This window comes from Chiloscyllium plagiosum, unplaced genomic scaffold (genome assembly GCF_037043375.1).
Source record: "Chiloscyllium plagiosum isolate Xiang-an unplaced genomic scaffold, Cpla_swu_hap1 HiC_scaffold_32, whole genome shotgun sequence".
Classification (NCBI taxonomy): Eukaryota; Metazoa; Chordata; class Chondrichthyes; order Orectolobiformes; family Hemiscylliidae; genus Chiloscyllium; species Chiloscyllium plagiosum.
The window spans coordinates 15,966,790-15,986,553 of record NW_028270170.1 but is presented as its reverse complement, the minus strand read 5'-3'; the positions used below and the strand labels follow the sequence as shown (position 1 = coordinate 15,986,553).

The following is a 19,764-nucleotide window of genomic DNA, read 5'->3' as shown; positions in this document are numbered from 1 at the left end:
ACCCGCATTCTCCCCGTAGCCCTTAATTCCTTGTGACATGTGCGTGTATTGTGAATATCACTTGATACTTCACAGCCCAAGTCTGTATGTTATCCATGGGAGCATGGACTTCTGGATTGTCTGAGGAGTTGTGAATGGCACTGAACACTGTGCAAACATGGGCAAAGATTATGAAGGTGGGAAGATAGAGCAGCTAAAGATGTTTGGGTCAAGGACATGAGCCAGAAAGCAAGTGAAATCCATGATAATCCCTGTTCTAACTGCTACACATCACTAATATTCCTGACAAGTTAATGGTACCATGCATTGAAATAAACAGGCTGCTGCCACCTAAGAAAAATTAATGTGATCACTGCACAGCATTTAAGACAAAAGCACAGCAGGTCAGGCAGCATCCAAGGACCAAGAGAATCGATGTTTTGGGCATAATCACTTCATCAGGACATTTCGGGCATAAACCCTTCATCAGGAATCCATTTTGGGCATAAGTCCTTCATCAGTAATTGATACCGACTGAATTCTATCATTGGTCAACAATTCCATTATCACTGCAACATGCAATTAGCAAGATGACGACAACAGGACAAAAGAGACCACCCATGAGAAAAATCAGCACTCTGAGAAAGTAATCAGTATGGGGCTGATGTGACTGTCAGGAAGTAAGGCATCGGGGACAGGAGAAGTCAAGAAGTGTGTCCAAGACTCTGATGCTGTGCAACACAAGCAACATGTTCTCTATATGCAAAATCGAGGCAAAAAGACTGTAGGCATAACAGCCCTGATGAAGGGCTTTTGCCCGAAACGTCGATTTTCCTGCTCCTCAGATGCTGCCTGACCTGTTGTGCTTTTCCAGCACTACTCTGATCCAAAAACATGACAGCTACAATGTAGATCAAGGCAATGAGGTTCAAAAGATTGTCTAAAGGTTGAGCAAGGGGAAAATCGGGAGTGTAGTGGAAGATTCTATACTTCAGGAAACAAACATAGCTTTCTTTGCAGCCACAAGATATCTGAAGGTTTCATTGCCCAACAATGCTAAGGTAATATATCCCAAGGCAGGTGGAGAGAATTTGAACAGGGAGGGGAGACATCCCAAGTTTCATGGTTAATGATCTCAGAACAACAATGTAACTAAAACAGAGCAGGAGCTCCTGCCAAGGCTAGTTAGGAGTATTCAACACTGTGCAAAACCAACTGTAAGGGGCTTATGTACTGAAAAGTAGCTGCAACACTTTATTTTTTAAAAAGTCACTTAAAATTACTCAACTTCTGTGTTGGAAGCTTCAGAATACAATCTGTCTTACAGGAGCTGCAATAACGAGTTAGAGACTGAGAGTGAAAATCCAAAGATTACTACCCAAGTCATTTGAAAATTGATAAACAGATCAGAAGAATTAGCATATGGCTGGAGGCCTGACATTGAAAAAGAGGGGTGGGTTCCTTTTCATGGGACAGTGTCAAGTAGCGATCAGTCATGCTTCAACCATTTTGAGACGCCCTTGACCCTGGCATCAGGAAGACAATATACTATCTAGGATTCACAGTCATGGCCGCAGAATCTCCTGTCTGTACAAGGGTCTTTTCCCTTGGGTGGGAGAGTTCAAAACTAGGCGGCATAATTTTAAGGTTAGAGGAGAAAGTTTTAAAAAGGACATGAGGGGCAACATTTCCCCACAGACAGTAGTGGGATGAACTACTGGAGAAAGTGGTGGATGTAGGTGTAGTGACAATATTTAAAAGATATTTGGATGAGTATCTGGAGGAATATGTGCCAAATGCAGGCAAGTGGGAGAGTTTGGTTTGGAAACATGGTTGGTATGCACTAGTTGGATCAAAGGGTCTGTTTCCATGCTGTATGACTCGAGGTCAAGAAATCATATTTAATCATTTTTATTCATAAGAATGTTTAACACTAGGTAGACAGGAATCGACAGGTTGTGCAATGTGCTTTAAAATATATAGTTTGGGGCCAATAATTAAGTAATTAAAGAATGCAAGCTCAGCAAACATTCCACATTGTGAGAAACAAGAGCTTCATCAATTTGTATCGAGAATACAATGTAAAAATCAATAAATAAGGAAATATAAATGACATAAGGCATTTACTCTGTCTTGCACTCGTTTAAAGTGTATTCAAAACAATTTTATTTTAAAACATCAAAAACTGCAATAAAATGCATTCCATAACAAAGTTCAGTAACAGATAAAACAAATTGGAAATTCTTGAAACATGAAAACTGCAGTCTTCCATTTAACAATGAAGGTGAAGCTTAATACAGCTGCCAGTCACCACGGTGTTGCCACTCCATTTGCAGGCCTCACTTGGACCTTGCCCTCATCTTCCTACGTTTGCGCTTCAATCTACACAAGAATAGAGACTAATAAGCTTAAAGTGAGTATAAACTAAGCACTGCATAACTTAATACAGCTACAATAAAAAAAAAGATTAGCTAGACACTTAATATAACAGCACTGAAAAGATTGGAGCAATTACTTCCCTGCACCTCTTTTGCATTACATTCTGCTAAGAAAGTCAAGAGCAAAATATTGTGGATGCTGGAAATCTGAAATATAAACAAAGTGCTGGAGAAACTCAGGACCAATCTTTGGTCATCTGATATAATGTCCTCTTATGTGTCACTACTTGAGTTTTAAAAGCTTTTTGGAAGTTTCATTATATTGTACTATATAAAAGTTTTGGGTCCAAATTCTCAGATTCTCACCAAATACAATGGAACATAGTTTGTTTTGGATAGTCTACAGTTCTTCCAAAAATATTAACTTTACTTATATTTACCATATCCATAAAGTCTCCAGGTGTAATTAGATTAGATTAGATTAGATTACTTACAGTGTGGAAACAGGCCCTTCGGCCCAACAAGTCCACACCGACCCGCCGAAGCGTAACCCACCCATACCCCTACATTTACCCCTTACCTAACACTACGGGCAATTTAGCATGGCCAATTCACCTGACCTGCACATCTTTGGACTGTGGGAGGAAACCAGAGCACCCGGAGGAAACCCACGCAGACACGGGGAGAACGTGCAAACTCCACACAGTCAGTCGCCTGAGGCGGGAATTGAACCCGGGTCTCTGACGCTGCGAGGCAGCAGTGCTAACCACTGTACCACCGTGCCGCCCACAAATTGTAATAGCTTTTGCCTTTGATGTTTTCCAGTCCTAAGTATGGGACTCTATGAAGCTTGGTTTGATTCACACTTCCATACTTGATCATTGGACAGCACTGTGGAACAGATGCCAACCGTGTGAAAATTTAATGTGCCATTTGACTCACCAGGCTCAGTGGTTAGCACTGCTGCCTCACAGTGCCCGGGTTCAATTCCTGCCTCGGGTAACTGTCTGTGTGGAGTTTGCACATTTTCCCCCTGTTTGTATGGGTTTCCTCCGGGTGCTCTGGTTTCCGGGTGCAGGTTAGATGAATGGGGCGTGCTAAATTGCCCATAGTGCTAGGTGCATTAATTAGGGGTAAATACAGGGTAGGGGAATGGGTGTGGGTGGGTTACTCTTCGGAAGGTTGGTATGGACTTGTTGGGCCAAAGGCCAGTTTTCATACTGTAGGGAATCTATAATCTAATCTAATCCTGTGAGAACAAAGTTTCTTAAAAGCAAAAGGCAGAATTCTCAAGTGCCTTTCCCCATAATTGTGTTTATATTCTACGTGCTGTTTTCTGAAAATTACTGAATGAAGCAGCAGCATTTGGGAAACCAAACAGCAATAACAGCAATTTTGGTCCCACCACAACTCTATTCACCACAAATCTATCCCTCATCTTGGTAACTGTCCAAGGCAGGAACAGACCACTTGTAAACTGATCATATTGATCCTTACATGACATCTGACCACGTTTCCTTATCATACTAACCATTGTCCACTTCCATATCCATAATATAACCCAATTTCTACCTTAAATTATCTGCTGCTGAAATCTTCACCAAAGCCTCTGTCAGCCTCATACGTAATTAGTGCAACATACTCCTAGCTGGTCTTTTACATTCCACCCACCTCAAGCTTAATCATTCAAAACTCTGCTGCCTGTGTCCCAATCTACACCTGCATTCTGTCCAACACCACTATGCTTGCTGATCCACTGAAATGGAGTCATTGCTTAACTGGGAGTCAAATTTCTCATCTATGTTTTCAAAATCCCCCATTATCTCTGAAGGTTCTTGCCTTCAGTTGCGAAGGCATTATGATTCAGATTTTCTTCCCAAAAGCTGTTTTTTATAAAAGACATGGGTTTTTTTTCAGCTTTTGTTTCCTCACAACTAAGCTAGCATTTCTGCTCTCGCCAAATTTTGTTTGATAATGCTCCAGGAGAAAAAAACTTGAGACATTGTATTTATAAGCACCTTTAACATAAATTGTTGTTTTTATTCCAAGTTTGACCATTGTGGAATAATGCTAATAGTTAATATTCTACAGTGCAAAGAATAAATATTTGGATTGTTTGTCTTAACTATGTAGTGGCCATTTTATGTCACAATCTGAAAGTATAAAAGCAGCAAATATTTATATTCCAAGTCATACTCAAAATGCTCCAAAGTTTTGTTCAAACTGAGGAAAGAAACACCAGTGTTTGAACAGTGTAATTTATTCACACATATGCATTGTAGGCAGTTATTAAAAATGAACACTGAGAAATGCAACAGTATAAAACAGCTGAACTGAAACTAAGGGTATGATTCTTTATTTTGATTTGAAGTTCGGGAGCAAATATGCTAAGTGGGAACTTTGGTGGTATCTTGATCTGCTACAAGTCTCAGAATTGATGACTTGGTGGCAAGTCAAGAGGCCAAAACATGTACTTGTCAGCAATACTCAAGACAGTAACTAGTCAGGAATGGGTTTGGGATTGAAACAAAGTAGGCAGCCAATCCACAATTTGCTAATTGAAATGTGATGTATTAATTTTAATAAACAGCTGGAAAATATAAAAAACGGTACACCAACCTGCGCATCCTTTTTTTCCTCCACTGGAAATTTTAAAAAAACAAAAATAGGTTAGAATATTTTTCTCTTTCTTTTCTAGAACATGCATTTGATCTTGCATGTTTGATTTGTTTGCTAAAAACTCAAGTATACAAATTACTACAATTCAGTAATATTCATCAGTGATTCACAACATTTTCAGCATAAAGGCACATTACAAATGAGAACACTTCCACAGCTGACCCAAATTTTAATATCTGAATAGATTGATGAGGAAGTCTATTTTCTTGCACTTACTATGGTTACAGCCTTATAGAGTCATAGTGAGGTACAGCATGGAAACAGACCCTTCGGTCCAATTTGTCCATGCCGACCAGATATCCCAACCCAATCCAGTCCCACCTGCCAGTACCCAGCCCATAACCCTCCGAAACCTTCCTATTCATATATCCATCCAGATGCCTTTTAAATGTTGCAATTGTACCAGCCTCCACCACACCCTCTGGCAGCTCATTCCATACACGCACCACCTTCTGAGTGAAAAAGTTGTCCCTTAGGTCTCTTTTATATCTTTCCCCTCTCACCCTAAACCTAGGCCGTCTAGTTCTGGACTCCTCCACCCCGGGAAAGAGACTTTGTCTGTTTATCCTATCAATGCCCCTCATAATTTTATAAACCTCTAAGGTCACCCCTCAGCCTCCGACGCTCCAGGGAAAACAGCTCCAGCCTGTTCAGCCTCTCCCTATGGCTCAAATCCTCCAACCTTGGCAACATCCTTGTAAATCTTTTCTGAACCCTTTCAAGTTTCACAACATCTTTCCGATAGGAAGGAGATCAGAACTGCACGCAATATTCCAAGAGTGGCCTAATCAATGTCCTGAACAGCCACAACATGACCTCCCAACACCTGTACTCAATACTTTGACCAAGAAAGAAAAGCATACCAAACGCCTTCTTCAATATCCTATCTAACTGCGACTCCACTTTCAAGGAGCTATGAACCTGCACTCCAAGGTCTCTTTGTTCGGCAACACTCCCAAGGACCTTACCATTAAGAGTATAAGACCTGCTAAAATTTCCTTTCCCAAATGCAGCACCTCGCAATTTTCTGAATTAAACTCCATCTGCCACTCCTCAGCCCAGCTGATAAAGATCCCATTGTAGTCTGACGTAACCCTCTTTGCTGTCCACCACACCTCCAATTTTCATGTCATCTGCAAACTTACTGACTCTACCTCTTATGCTCACATCCAAATCATTTATGTAAATGACAACAAGTAGTGGGCCCAGCACCGATCCTTTGGCACTCCACTGGTCACAGGCCTCCAGTCTGAAAAACAACCTTCTACACCACCCTCTGTCTTCTACCTTTGAGGCAGTTCTGTAACCAAATGGCTAGTTCTCCCTGTATTCCGTGAGATCTAACCTTGCTAACGAGTCTCCCACAGGGAACCTTGTCGAACACCTTACTGAAGTCCATAAAGATCACACCTACTGCTCTGCCCTCATCAATCCTCTTTGTTACGTCTTCAAAAGATTCAATCAAGTTTGTGAGACATGATTTCCCATGCACAAAGCCATGTTGACTATTCCTAATCAGTCCTTGCCTTTCCAAATACATGTACATCTTGTCCCTCAGGATTCCCTCCAACAACTTGCCGACCAACAATGTCAAGCTCACTGGACTATAGTTTCCTGGCTTGTCCTTACCACCTTTCTTAAACAGTGGCACCATGTTGGCTAACCTCCAGTCTTCCGGCACCTCACCTGTGACTATCGATGATATAAATATTCCAGTAAGAGGCCCAGCAATTACTTCCCTAGCTTCCCACAGAGTTCTCGGGTACACCTGATCAGGTCCTGGGGATTCATCCACTTTTATGCATTTCAAGATATCCAGCACTGCCTCCTCTGTAATATGGACATTCTCTCCTTCATGGAGAGTTTTGCATTATAGTATATATTGGCAAGCTTACAGGAGGATCGAAAGCACTATTGTTTCAAATCCACCAGCGAAAAATTTTTTGTCTGTGCATACAGATGCATTTTGAAGATCTGCTCAATTCAACTATTTCTAACTATTCATGAACAATACATTAGAACAAACTACAAAATACAGTAAACTGCATCCACAAAGGTGGGAAACTGAGGAGAGGGTCACCCGCAGACCTTGCTTCAATGACAAGAGCTCCACCCTAATGTTCATGTGACTAGTAGTATGCCACTAGTAGTTAACCTCTCTTGCAGCACCTGAATACTGGCTAAGATATCATCAATTCATTGTTTTAACTGTTATCAGAGAATGGAATTTTATTGTTTTTTTTGCACCATCAGCTCCTAACATCATACCTATGATTTGTTTTCACATGCAATCACAGTTATACTTTTGGCAATGTTACGGGTTTTACTTTTGCTAAAGGTTCAGCCATCAAGTACCTAGCTTCTTGAGCTTTATCCAATACCTGCACACACTCCAAATGTTGGGTTGGTCTGCTTGGTGCTTTATTCTCTCACGTTTTGAAGTATTGAATATGTTTGTTCACTAGAGTTGGGATGTTTCGTCTGTAAATGGCATCTTAACTTATTTAGTACCATCAGTGCTTTCCAAGTTCCCTCTGCAGATGAGAAATTCAGCTAATGGGCAACTGACTCCTCCTGTCCATGAAAATCCAGAGGCCAAAACAGTTCTTGCCTTTGTTTCTTTAGGTTCAGATGGTTCATGACTGAATTAACAGAGAAACCACTTTTTTTTTTGGCAAGAAACAGCCATTTCTTATTACAATCTAAGACTCAGACCAGTGGCATAGCTTAAAAAAGAAATCCAAAAATATTCACTTGAAAATCTGTTCTAACAGAATCATACAGCACAGAAATAGATTTTTTGGTCCAACTTGTCCATGCTGACCAAGTTTTCCAAACTAAACTAATCCCATTTGCTTGCATTTGGCCCATATCCCACCAAAACTTTCCTATTTATGTACCAAATGTCTTAAATATTGTAACTATAACTGCATCTACTTTTCTTCTGACAGTCCATCCCATATATGCACCACCCTGTGTGAAAACGTCCTCTCATTTTAAAAATTATGCCCTCTAGTTTTGACCCATCCCTCAACCGGAGAAAAGACCTTTGCTTTCACCTTATTATGCCCTTCAAGATTTTATAAACCTCTATAAGGTCACCCCTCAGTTTCCTACGCTCCAGTGAAAGAAGTCCTAGCCTACCCTTATAACTCAAATCGTCCAGTTCCAGTAACATCCTAGTCAATCTTTTCTGAACCCTCTCCAACTTAATAATATCGTTCCTATAACTGGATGCCTACAAATGTGCACGTACTCTAAAACTGGCCTCACCAACATCCTGTACAACCACAATGTGGTGTTCTAACTCCTATCCTGAAAGGTTGAGTTATGAAGGCAAGCGTGCCAAACAGCTTTTTTTACCACTCTGTCTACCGATGATGCAACTTTCAATGAACTATGACCTGATCCCCTATGTCTCTCTGATCTACGATACTCTGCAGGGCACATAAGTCTATAGACAAGCAGCACAGTTGATAGGGATGTCGAGTGTCAACAGAAATTGCTTTAAGCAACAGATTTTGAGGTTCCAGAGGAGATCAGAAGCATAGGTGTATTCCTGATACTTACCTAAAGCAGCATAGCTTTCAAAAAAATTCATGGTACACTAGTCACCTGTCATAGCACACCAGTTGAAAACCTTGATTTAAACATTACTCTCAATAAAATTCAAGCCAATTTAATTTGCAATCACATCTTCCTTATATTAAGTTTAAAAATGACACAACACCAGATTACAGTCCAACAGCTTTATTTGGAAGCACTAGCTTTCAGAACCACCCGATGAAGGAGCAGAGCTCCAAAGCTACTGCGTCCAAACAAACTTGATGGACTATAACCTGGTGTTGTGTGATTTTTATCATTTTACATCCCAGTCCAACATCGGCACCTCCAAATCCTTATATTAACAACTTGCTTTGGCTATCCTTTACGCAATCAGTGGTGTGAAACCTTCTTGCTCCTCTCCCATCTCTCCTCCTTCATCATTCACCTAATTTCAAATTTTAGCATGTTCTCTCCTTTAATTCCTAACTTTGATTCTGTCTCAGTATTGTGACAAAAGAATAGCTCTTGCTCTCTATTCTAAATCTTTTGCATTTAAGTTGAGATCTCAATCTCAAAACCCTTTATAATCAGAAAGCATTTCTATTAGCCCTAAGCTTAAACATACCGAATCGCATCATTAAACCCCTTCATTAGTTAAAAAAAAAACCTCACACCATAAGTAACATTCTATATACTGACTTTCAGCTTTAATGATAGCAGTGCATTTTCTTTTAAGGCTCAGATTTAGTGCATTTGTGTTGATCAGGATGGGGAACCAAGCAATAAAAAAATCCGTAAAACCACCACAAGCATTATCCACCTGTGAACACAAAGGGGTAAAAGGAGAATGACCACCCAAATACATTTGTTAAACCTTACTGAAGCACAGGGAGAAGCTAAGGTCTGCAGATGCTGGAGATGAGAGTCGACAATGCATTACTGGAAAAACACAGTAGGTCAGGCAGCATCTGAGGAGCAGGAGAATTGACGTTTCAGGCTGGAGCCCTTCATCAGGAATGAGGCTGGGAGCCTCAGGAGTGGAGAGATTAATGGAAGGGGGGTGGGGCTGGGGAGAAGGTAGTTAAGAGTGCAATATGTGGATGGAAGTGGGGGTAAAGGTGATAGGACGGAGAGGAGGGTGGAACAGATAGGTGGGAAGGAAGATTGACAGGTGGGTCAGGTCATGAGGAAGGTGCTGAGCTGGAAGGTTGGAACTGGGGTAAGGGTAAATAAGGAAACTGGTGAAGTCCACATTAATGCCCTGGGGTTGAAGGTTCCCAAGGCGGAAGGTAAGGCGTTCTTCCTCCAGGCATTGGGTGGTGGGGGAGTGATGATGGAGGAGGCCCAGGATCCGTCCCCCCAACGCCCCGGTCCTCATCCCACCGACTTCCACATAAATTGCATCAACTGTCGTCTTTCTGCCACCCACAAGTGGACCCCACCACGACGGATATATTTCCCTTCCCATTCCTATCCATAAAGACCGTTCCCTCCGCAACTACCTGGTCAGGTCCACACCCCCTAGCAAGCCATCCTCCCCTCCTGGCACCTTCCCTTACCACCGCAGGAATCACAAAACCTGTGCCCACACCTCCCCCTTCACCTCCATCCAAGTCCCCAGTCGAGCCTTCCACATCCATCAAAGTTTCAGCTGCACTTCCACACGCCATTAATTGTATTCGTTGCTCCCGACGCAGTCTCCTCTACATTGGGGAGACTGGACGCCTTCTCACGAAGTGCTTTAAGAGAACATTTCCAGGACACCTGCATCAATCAACCCCACCGCCCCATGGCCGAACATGTCAACTCCCCTTCCCACTCTGCCAAGGACATGCAGGTGCTGGGCCTCCTCCATCGCCACTGCCTCACCATTCAATGCCTGGAGGAAGAACACCTCATCTTCTGCCTCGGAATACTTCAACCCCAGGGCATCAATGTGGACTTCACCAGTTTCCTTATTTCCCCTTACCCCAGTTCCAACCTTCCAGCTCAGCACCACCTCATGACCTGTCCCACCTGTCAATCTTCCGTCCCACTTACCAACTCCACCCACCTCTCCGACCTATCACCTTTAACCCCACCTCCATCCACCTATTGCACTCTTAGTACCTTCTCCCCATCCCCACCCCCACACCCCTCCCATTTATCTCGAGGCTCCCAGCCTCATTCCTGAAGAATTCCAGCCCAAAACGTCGGTCTTACTGACGCTCAGACGTGGTAGCTATGGAATGGTTGTTTCACCTTGTGTGAAAATCTGGGGCCATAATCATATACTGTAATGTCAGAGTCAGGCAGAGATTGATTGGATTTCTTTCTCTCAAAGGACAGCGAATCGGTAGAATTCTTTACTACAGAAGGTCATTACAGATATTCAAGGCTGAGACAGATTTCTAATCTGTTAGGATTTGATTAGATTCCCTACAGTGTGGAAACAGGCCCTTCGGCCCACACTGATCCCCCGAAGAGTAACCCACCCAGAGCCATTTCCCTTTGACTAATGCACCTAACACTATGGGCAACTTAGAATGGCCAATTCACCTGACCTGCACATCTCAGGGAATCATGGGGAAAAGGCAGTTGATTATTATGATGATTATCATGTTAACAATGATCTCTCAGAAGACTCAATGAGGGAAATGTTTGGAGAAATCCAAGTCCGATTCATCCTTTAAATTCACGAGATATTAGGAAGGAATCGCTGTCCTGTTTGGTGGCATTAATCCTTTAAATATCGCTCCTTCGTCCCACCCATGATATACAATGATTTAGTTACATTCTCAGATCGCTCTCCCCCCATAATATAACGATTTGTTTCATTTTCCGTTACAGAGTATAAAAAGTGAGGGCAGAGGCGCCTATTGCCTACCCGTCCCCATAACGACATGGCCGCGGTCTCCAACACAAACACCATGAGGGAAGAAGGGGAACCAACACCTTCCACACTAAACACTTAATCTCACTTTTATTTGCTTGCGAATTATGATTTTTGATTGATTGTGACTGATCAACACTCACCCACCTATCTACCTACCTTCGCCCTCATCATGCACAACCCCGCGCTCTCGTTCAAGCTTCAAACGCCTCTGCTCCAAATGATATTGCGCATGCGCTACAATGCCAACGCCGCTCCAGAAACTACAACTCCCATGATGCCTCGCCTGGGTTTATATGGAAACGTCATTACCTTTAATACAGATTTCCTCCGAAGAGCTTCACACTGTATTTGTGTGTGAGATGTGTTTGATAAATTTTATTCGTCACGGTAATATTTTTGTTGTGTGAGAGCGTGGACTACAGTTCCCAGGTTGCATCCCGTGTCGCGTCTGCGCGCTGCCGGCTCCGGCTGGTTGCCATGGCAGCGGGTGAGGAGAAGGCGGGGGTAAGGGTGAAGAGGGGGGTATCCTCGCGGCTGATGGCGGAGGCAGCCCAAGCGTCGCAGGCCCGGGCTCAGGCGCCTTATCCGTCCCCATGCCAGGCCCAACTCCAGGCCGCGGCCTCACCTTCTCCCGCCGCCCCGAGCCCGGCCGATCCGGCCCGTCCCGGTGCCAGCAGCAGCCAGCAGCGCTCGGTGCAGCGGAAGGCCCAGGTCCGCGCTTTCCCCCGGGCCAAGAAGCTGGAGAAACTCGGCGTCTTCTCAGCCTGTAAGGTAAGTTACAGGCAGAGCGACCGTGGTCTGCCCGAGCAGGGTCACAATCCCCACCTGGGTCCATCAGGCTGAGACTGGGTCACTTTTTGTTTTCTCACCGTCAAACTGGGCAACACTCTATCTGTTTTGGAATTGAAATGTGCAGAATGAAAAGCTCCAAATTTTTCCTTCATTACCCTTCTGCCTTGCCATCAGTAACCCTGCACACACATTGTTTTAGGACTGTACAAACTGAGAGTCGTGGACAACCTGTGGAGCTGTTGTCAGAAAATTGAGAGGAAGGCAAATTGATGCTAAAGTAACGATGTTCCATAGTCTTTCAGTGACTGCAACGCCCCTTGAATAGACAAAGCACCTAGGAAATACCGTGCGTTTCAATTTGTAACTTTAGCAAATAATAATTATAAGCGGTCAAATCACGCTTTTTTAAACACACAAGTCGTATTTTTTAGTTGAATGCTTCAAGCCACCCCTTTCAGAGATCAATATGAATGCTACTAACCTGAAGTTTGGATGGTGACCAAAGCAATTGGAGGAAGAATTTGCCTATCTCTATTGAGGTAGAGATATAAAGGGCAATTGAAAGTTTGGGACTATGCAGGAAGAAGAGTATTGTAACAGAGTTCCTTAAATTGTTTGGAACAAGAGTACAATTAGAGTTGGAAGAGTAGAGGATGTCTAATGGCATAGTCTTAGATAAAACTGAGGAGCTTGGTGATAGTGAATCAGATGTAAGTTTTGAAACATGACTGAGGGTCAAGGACTGTCAAATTTGGCCTGCATGACAGGAGTTTAAAAACAGAAAATGCTGCAAATCCCAGCAGGTCAGCTAGCATCTGTGGAGGGACCAACGGGAACCACTTCACGTTTATGAGCTTAGGAGCTGGGAAGTCATGTTGAGGTTGTATAGGACATTGGTGAGGTCTCTTCTGGAAAACTGTGTCCAGTTCTGATCACTCAGTTATAGGAAGGATATCATCAAGCTGGAGAGGGTTCGGAAGAGAATTACCAGGATGATGCCGGATAGGGAAGGCTTGATAAGCTGCAACTTTTCTCACTGGAGCATAGGAGGTTGAGAGGCGATCTGATAGATGCTAATAAAATACAGAGGAACCTTGATTATCTGAAGGAAATGGGCGGACAGTATTTTGGTTGGATAATCGAATGCCACATAACATAGTTTAGGTGAAAGTGAGGACTGCAGATGCTGGAGATCAGAGTCAAGATTAGAGTGGTGCTGGAAAAGCACAGCAAGTCAGGCAGCATCTGAGGAGCAGGAAAATCAACGTTTCAGGCAAAAAGCCCCTCATTAGGAAGGGCTTTTGCCCGAAACGTCGAATTTTTTTTTCCCCTGCTCCTCGGATGCTGTCTAACCTGCTGTACGCTTCCAGCACCACTCTAATCTTGACATAACATAGTTTAGCCAAGCATCGGGACCTTGCAATCTAGCCAGATAACCTATTATTTGGATAATCAAATGCTGGATAATTGATGTCCCTCTGTAATGAGAAGTATAGGTAGAGTTTGGTAGTTGTCTTTTCTCTAGGATTGAGGATTTAAAGACTGGGGGCATCTTTTAAAGATGAGACGAGAAATTTTGAAAATGATATAAGGCAGATTTTTTAGAGGTTGGTTTGGGTATGGAATGAACTTCTGAGAAAGTGATGGAAGTGGGTACAATTGCAATGATTAAAAGACATTTGGATAGATACTTAAATGGGAAAGGTTTCGAGGGATATGGGCCAGAAGCAAACAGGTGGGACTAGTTTAATTTGGGATTATGTTTGGCATGGGCTAGTCGGACCGACTGGTCTGTTCCGTAATTATTGACTCTACTATGGATCTGGAGTTAAATGTGAACAGAATTGGAAAGGAAGGCCCAGAGTGAGCCGGACAGAAGCTTCATAAGTCTTATTAATGAGATGTTAAATTCCCCCAGTTGCTATGATGGGATTTGTATCTCCAGGGCATTAGTCCAAGTTTCTGAATCCCTGGTAGAACATTGAACATTACAGCGCAGTACAGGCCCTTCGGTCCTCGGTGTTGTGCTGACCCGCTTGAGTAGCATTGCCACTATGTTACTGTTCTCATGAGTGAAGCAGGATCACTGGAAAAACTCAGTGGAAGAAGAATGAAAGTGGGAGTGTCTAGCAGAATTCTGTCAGAGCAGCCTGAGAATATCCTCAAAGTGAGCCAGAATGTGAGCAACCACAACTGCCTTGAGAAAGAAGCGGAGCTGACAGTTGAGAGGACAAGTCATAGAGTCATAACATCATAGAGATGTACAGCATGTAAACAGACCCTTTGGTCCAACCCGTCCATGCCGACCAGATATCCCAACACAATCTAGCCCCACCTGCCAGCACCCAACCCATATCCCTCCAAACCTTTCCTATTCATATACCCATCCAAATACCTTTTAAGTGTTGCAGTTGTACCAGCCTCCACCACTTCCTCTGGCAGCTCGTTCCATACACGTACCACCCTCTGCATGAAAAAGTTGCCCCTGAGGTCAAGATTAGAGTGGTGCTGGAAAAGCACAGCAGGTCAGGCAGCATCCAAGGAGCAGGAAAATCGACATTTCGGCCAAAACCCCTTCATCAGGAAAGGCTTATCCTGCTCCTCGGATGCTGTCTGACCTGCTGTGCTTTTTCAGCACCACTCTAATCTTGACTGTAATCTCCAGCATCTACAGTACCCACTTCTGCCTAGAGACTTGTCATGGTAAATGATGAGAGAAGCATCTTCTCTCGCAAGTGACTGGAACTCAGGGGAACAGGATAAAAATATCAGGTCTGCCATTTAAGACTGAGAGGAGAAGTTGTTTCCAAGAGTTGTTGTGGAATTTTCTTTCCAAACAAGCAACTGAGGCAAGTCCTTAATGTTTTTCAGGCAGTTAGACAGATTTTTGATGGACATCTGAGTTAAAGTATATCAGGGTGTAAACAGGGTGTAGAATTGCAGCCATAATTGGATCAGCATGAACTCATGAAATGGCAAAGTGGAGTGGAGGGATTGAATGGTTTATTCCGGCTCCTAATTTGTATGTTTCTATGGATAATGTAGAAAATAGATACATTTTGGATAATATGATTCGAGGTGAATTTAAAGAGAAGTTTCTGAATTCAAAACTGTGAGAAAACCCCTTTGTTATGGACAGAAATTGCTGGAAAATTCAGATTTGGCAGCATCTGTGAAGAGAAAGCAGAGTTTGTGTTTTCGGTCCAGTGACCCTTCTTCAGAACGGGACCTGAATTGTTAATTCTCTTCACAGATGCTGCAAGACCTCCTGAATTTATCCAGCAACTTCTGTTTTTGTTTCTGATTTTCAGCATCCGCCAGTCTTTTTTGTTCTGGAAATAGTTGTACCCTAAAGCCCTGAAATGCTCCAATTTGTTTCAACTACATTTCCATTAAAAAAAATCATTGCCCTTTACTTGCTTTACAAAAGTACTACGTGTGCAGAATGGATTTGCCCTGGTCAGCAGTGGTATGATAAATATGTCTGCTGGACTACTTAATTGTCTTTGTGAGCTATTCAGTCATGATGCATCCAAGATATTTATCATGCTATATACAGTTGGCCACAACACAATTATTTAACCGCTACTGCTAAAATCCATCTGTCAAATATACCTACATAAAAGTTGTGCTTTCATTTGAATTATTACTTTAAGTTCTCTACGAGACATTTATTGTGCAGTATATATGGTTTGATCAAGTAGTTCCAAGTGCAAATGTGATATTCTTCCCATCTGTGCTTAAATAGTTAGTCGTGTGTTTTTATCACATCAGTCATCTGAACCCAAAACTAAAATAAATAGCTATGAATATACACGAAAGCAGAGAAAAATTCAGCTCTGTGAAACATTAGACATTGCAAGAGCATTACGCTCAGAATAAGAAGTCCTGAGAAGTCTGTACTAGTTACTATTCATGTATGAATAATATTAAGGAACCATTTCTAATATTGTGAGATGTTGTTCAGCAGTTGAAATCAAGGAGAAGCTCCTCTAAATGAATTCCCTGATTGAAATTAAAGATAATGGTGTTGATTTGAACTGCAGCTTCACCGTTTGTCAACTACTGAGAAACATTTGGTTAGTTTATTTACTTTTTGTAGCAATTCCTGTCAGATCCAGAACAGATTCTGGTTTTATATAATTATAGAGAGCCATAATCATTTGGCTGTGGTCATCATTTGTTATGGGTGCAGTTTCTGGGAAACAGTAACTTCAGTATTTTATTCATAAATTTCCGCTCATAAAATGAATTATAGAATTGTTACAGCACAGAAATAGGCCATTTAGTCTGTCGTGTCCCCTCTTCATAACTCATTTTTGTGTTTCTTTTCAGATGTATCTCTAATCCTCTTTTGAGATCTGCAGTTGAACCTCCCTCCACTGCAAACTCAGTCACTATATTTCAGTTCCTAAAATACTAAAAAAAAGATTCCCTCAGCTCAAGCCTGTGTATAAATGGGATGCCCAGAATTTGATGCAATACTCTAGTTGAGGATAAGCCAGTGTTTTATTCAGGCTCATTATAAGTTCTTTGTTTTTCTATTCTATGCCTCTGTTTAAGTTGCTCAGGAGTTTATATGCCTTTTTAAATACTTTCAGCATGATGTGCCACTTTTACTAATTTGGGCACTTATACCCCCAATGTCTCTGTTTGTACACCAAATTTAGAATTGTGCACATTATTTGGCCTTTCCTCCATTCTTTATTCCAAAATGCATCATATTGCACTTTATTATTTAATTGTTCAAAGCCATGGCCAGTCTTTCCAATGGGATTATAGGGTTACCAAGAAACAAATGAGTGATATATTTATAAATTAAATAAAATTGCTTCATCTCAATCCCTGGCACTGCCCAGATACCTTCATGTCAAAACTAGTTTGAGAGAGCCTGTGCTGAGTTGATCTTCTTGATTAATGCAGCTATTGTTTTACATATTTATTCTTTAAATTTTTTTCCTAGGCTAATGATACCTGCAAATGTAATGGCTGGAAAAATCCAAATCCTCCTACAGCTCCAAGAATGGATATTCAGCAACCAGCTGCCAGTCTGTGTGAATCTTGTCGTAGTTGTGGGCACACATTGGGTAAGTGTTTTTGTGGACTAAAGTTTTAATGTGATGTAAGATTTGTGATAACTGGGTGCCGCAGCAACACCCCACTTATGGCTGGTACACTGTTTTGACCCCAGCCCAACAGAATGGAATGAAAGCCTTCTGTCTTTCAGATGTAAATACAGTGATTTTTTGTCAGCTGACTCTAGATCGCAGCATATCAGATTCCACAGTGTCTAACAACTCAATGTTCAGCATGCACAGCCCAGAATGTTTGGCCTCACTCAATGGCACAAAAGTGACTGGTGTGAAAAGTAGAAATGGGTGAAGACTAACCTTTGCTTTGGATTGAGGTCCATGTGATGATTTTCCCAATATGATGATTTACCTGCCTTGCTTGAGCAAAAAGAAAATACATGCAGTCTGGATACCAGTGACTTTCCCACAAGGATGGTGTGGGTGTGGTAGGACTTGTAATTATTGGCTTACCACTTATAGATTAACATGGTAAAAAAAATCATCTGTGCTGCTCAGCCAAATTAGAGGGCTATTGAATGTAGTTTTACTTCATGTAAAGAAGTGATGTAAAAAAAGTGACATTTCAATTTTAGAATTCTCACCCTTGTTTTCAGATCTTTCATGGTTTTGTCTCTCCCTGTTTGTATAAACTCGTTAATCTCAATAAACTCCTGGGGTGTTGCACCTTCAATTCTGATCTCATGTAGTTCCCTGATTTTAATCCTTAGTACCTTTAGCTGTCAAGAATCTAGCACTCTGAGTTCCCTCCCTAAAAGTTTTGGCCTCTCAAACTCTCACATTTCTCCTTTAAAATCATCCTAAACCTATGTCCTTTAGTTCTGGACTCCCATCCCAGGGAAAATACATTGTCTATTTATCTTACCCATGCTCCTTTTGATTTTATAAACCTTTTATAAGGTTATCCCTCAGCTCCCGACACTCCGAGGAAAACAGTCCTGGCCTAATCAGCCTCTCCTTATGTTTAAAAGGGGCAACGTTTTCACTCAGATGCCAAAGTAAGTGGTAGAGACTGGTACAATTACACATTTAAAAGGCATCTGGATAGGTATACAAGGACATTGGCCATAAGCTGGTAAATGGGACTAGACTAGGTTATGATATCTGCTCGGCATGAACAAGTTGTACCGAAGGATCTGTTTCCGTGCTGTATGTCTCTGACTCTAAGATGCTTTAAAGAACGTGCCTCTTTGACTAAGAGGATTTTCCTTTAAGACTTTTTTTTTAAATGCTTGTGTGTTTTTTATTTCATTAAAAATATGAAATGCACTGTCGCTGTAGAAATTACATCATATCTGAAAATGTGTAGCAAACTAGTCAGATGACATTCTTATGCTCAGACTGTAATAGTTTGCATGTTTGACCATTAGCGGACCATGTTTCTCACTTGGATAATGTCTCAGAAGATGAGATTAACAGACTTCTTGGGATGGTGGTGGATGTGGAGAATCTCTTCATGTCAGTTCACAAAGAGGAGGACACGGATACAAAACAAGTCTATTTCTATCTTTTCAAGGTAAATATGTGCGGCTGGTGATCTCTGGATGATCTAAATTGTGTTATTTATGAAATTAGTGCAACAGTTTTTTGTTTCCTTTTGTATTTTAAGGAATATTTGCTGACCTCTCATGAAATCCTAAGAAACTTAATTTTTTACTTCAATTACAAGCTAAATGTATGATGCACATTGCAATGAGTTATTGTGAGGCTCACTACGAATATAAGCAACTCATTATTAGTGAACGCTAATGTTATAAATTTTAAGATCTTGTGAGCAAAGTAAGTCTTTTGAGCAAAAAACATAAATATGCAGTACTGTTACTGCATATCCTTTTGTTGCATAAATGTTTCTGCATAGTTTTAAAACATCGTAATTGTAAAACATGCACGTGTTATTGTTATTTGTAAATATTTTATTTGTAAGTTTTCAAAAAACAGGAAAAGAAGAGTCAGCATTTACTTGTATGCCTTATACCACCTCAGGTTGTCTGAAATTGCTTAAGTTACTTGTTAAAGAGTAATCACCAGTATAATGTAGAGAAAATAATATGGCCTGTGAACTCAGGGTGCCACAGAGGTATAAGATGGATGCCCAGATAAATGATGCCAGTTCTGAAATAAATGGTGGGCAGGGCAAGAGGTGAATTACCATGCGATTCTTTAAATAGTGATGGAGGCGGTTTTTACACATTTGAGAGGACAGAGATCGACAGATACTAAAGACATCGAGGGCAAGAGGATAATGTAGGAAAATGATTATATTCAGATGGAAAATCAGTGATGATCTAGTTGAATGGCGAACCATGCTTGCGGTGCCAACTGACTGATGACTCCTCCTATTTCCTGAGTTCCTTTACCAGAATCACAGAAAGGATCCATGAGGAAAAGATTAAAAGGATAGGTTAGAAGTTCAATGATCAATTCA

The 19,764-nt window shown here is 41.7% G+C and overlaps 1 protein-coding gene and 1 long non-coding RNA gene across 4 annotated transcripts in view; one reads left to right on the top strand and one right to left on the bottom strand.

The window, feature by feature from the left end:
• Positions 1–2,101: 2,101 nt before the first annotated feature.
• On the bottom strand, positions 2,102–11,676 carry LOC122539847 (uncharacterized). Its single transcript, XR_006309200.2, has 3 exons — positions 11,614–11,676; positions 4,977–4,999; positions 2,102–2,361 (listed from the first exon to the last, which is right to left on the bottom strand). It is a non-coding gene; the product is annotated as an uncharacterized LOC122539847 (long non-coding RNA).
• A 285-nt stretch (positions 11,677–11,961) lies between these two features.
• kat2a (K(lysine) acetyltransferase 2A) overlaps positions 11,962–19,764 on the top strand; it is a 41,945-nt gene continuing 34,142 nt past the window's right edge. For all 3 annotated transcript variants that reach the window (XR_015752487.1, XR_015752486.1, XM_087977813.1), the window contains exons 1-3: positions 11,962–12,228; positions 17,213–17,336; positions 18,710–18,855. Coding sequence is in view for 1 of the 3 variants with exons in the window: in XM_087977813.1 (XP_087833939.1) it covers positions 11,995–12,228; positions 17,213–17,336; positions 18,710–18,855 (504 nt within the window). In the remaining 2 variants the exon portion in view is untranslated. The remainder of the gene's footprint in view (positions 12,229–17,212; positions 17,337–18,709; positions 18,856–19,764) is intronic.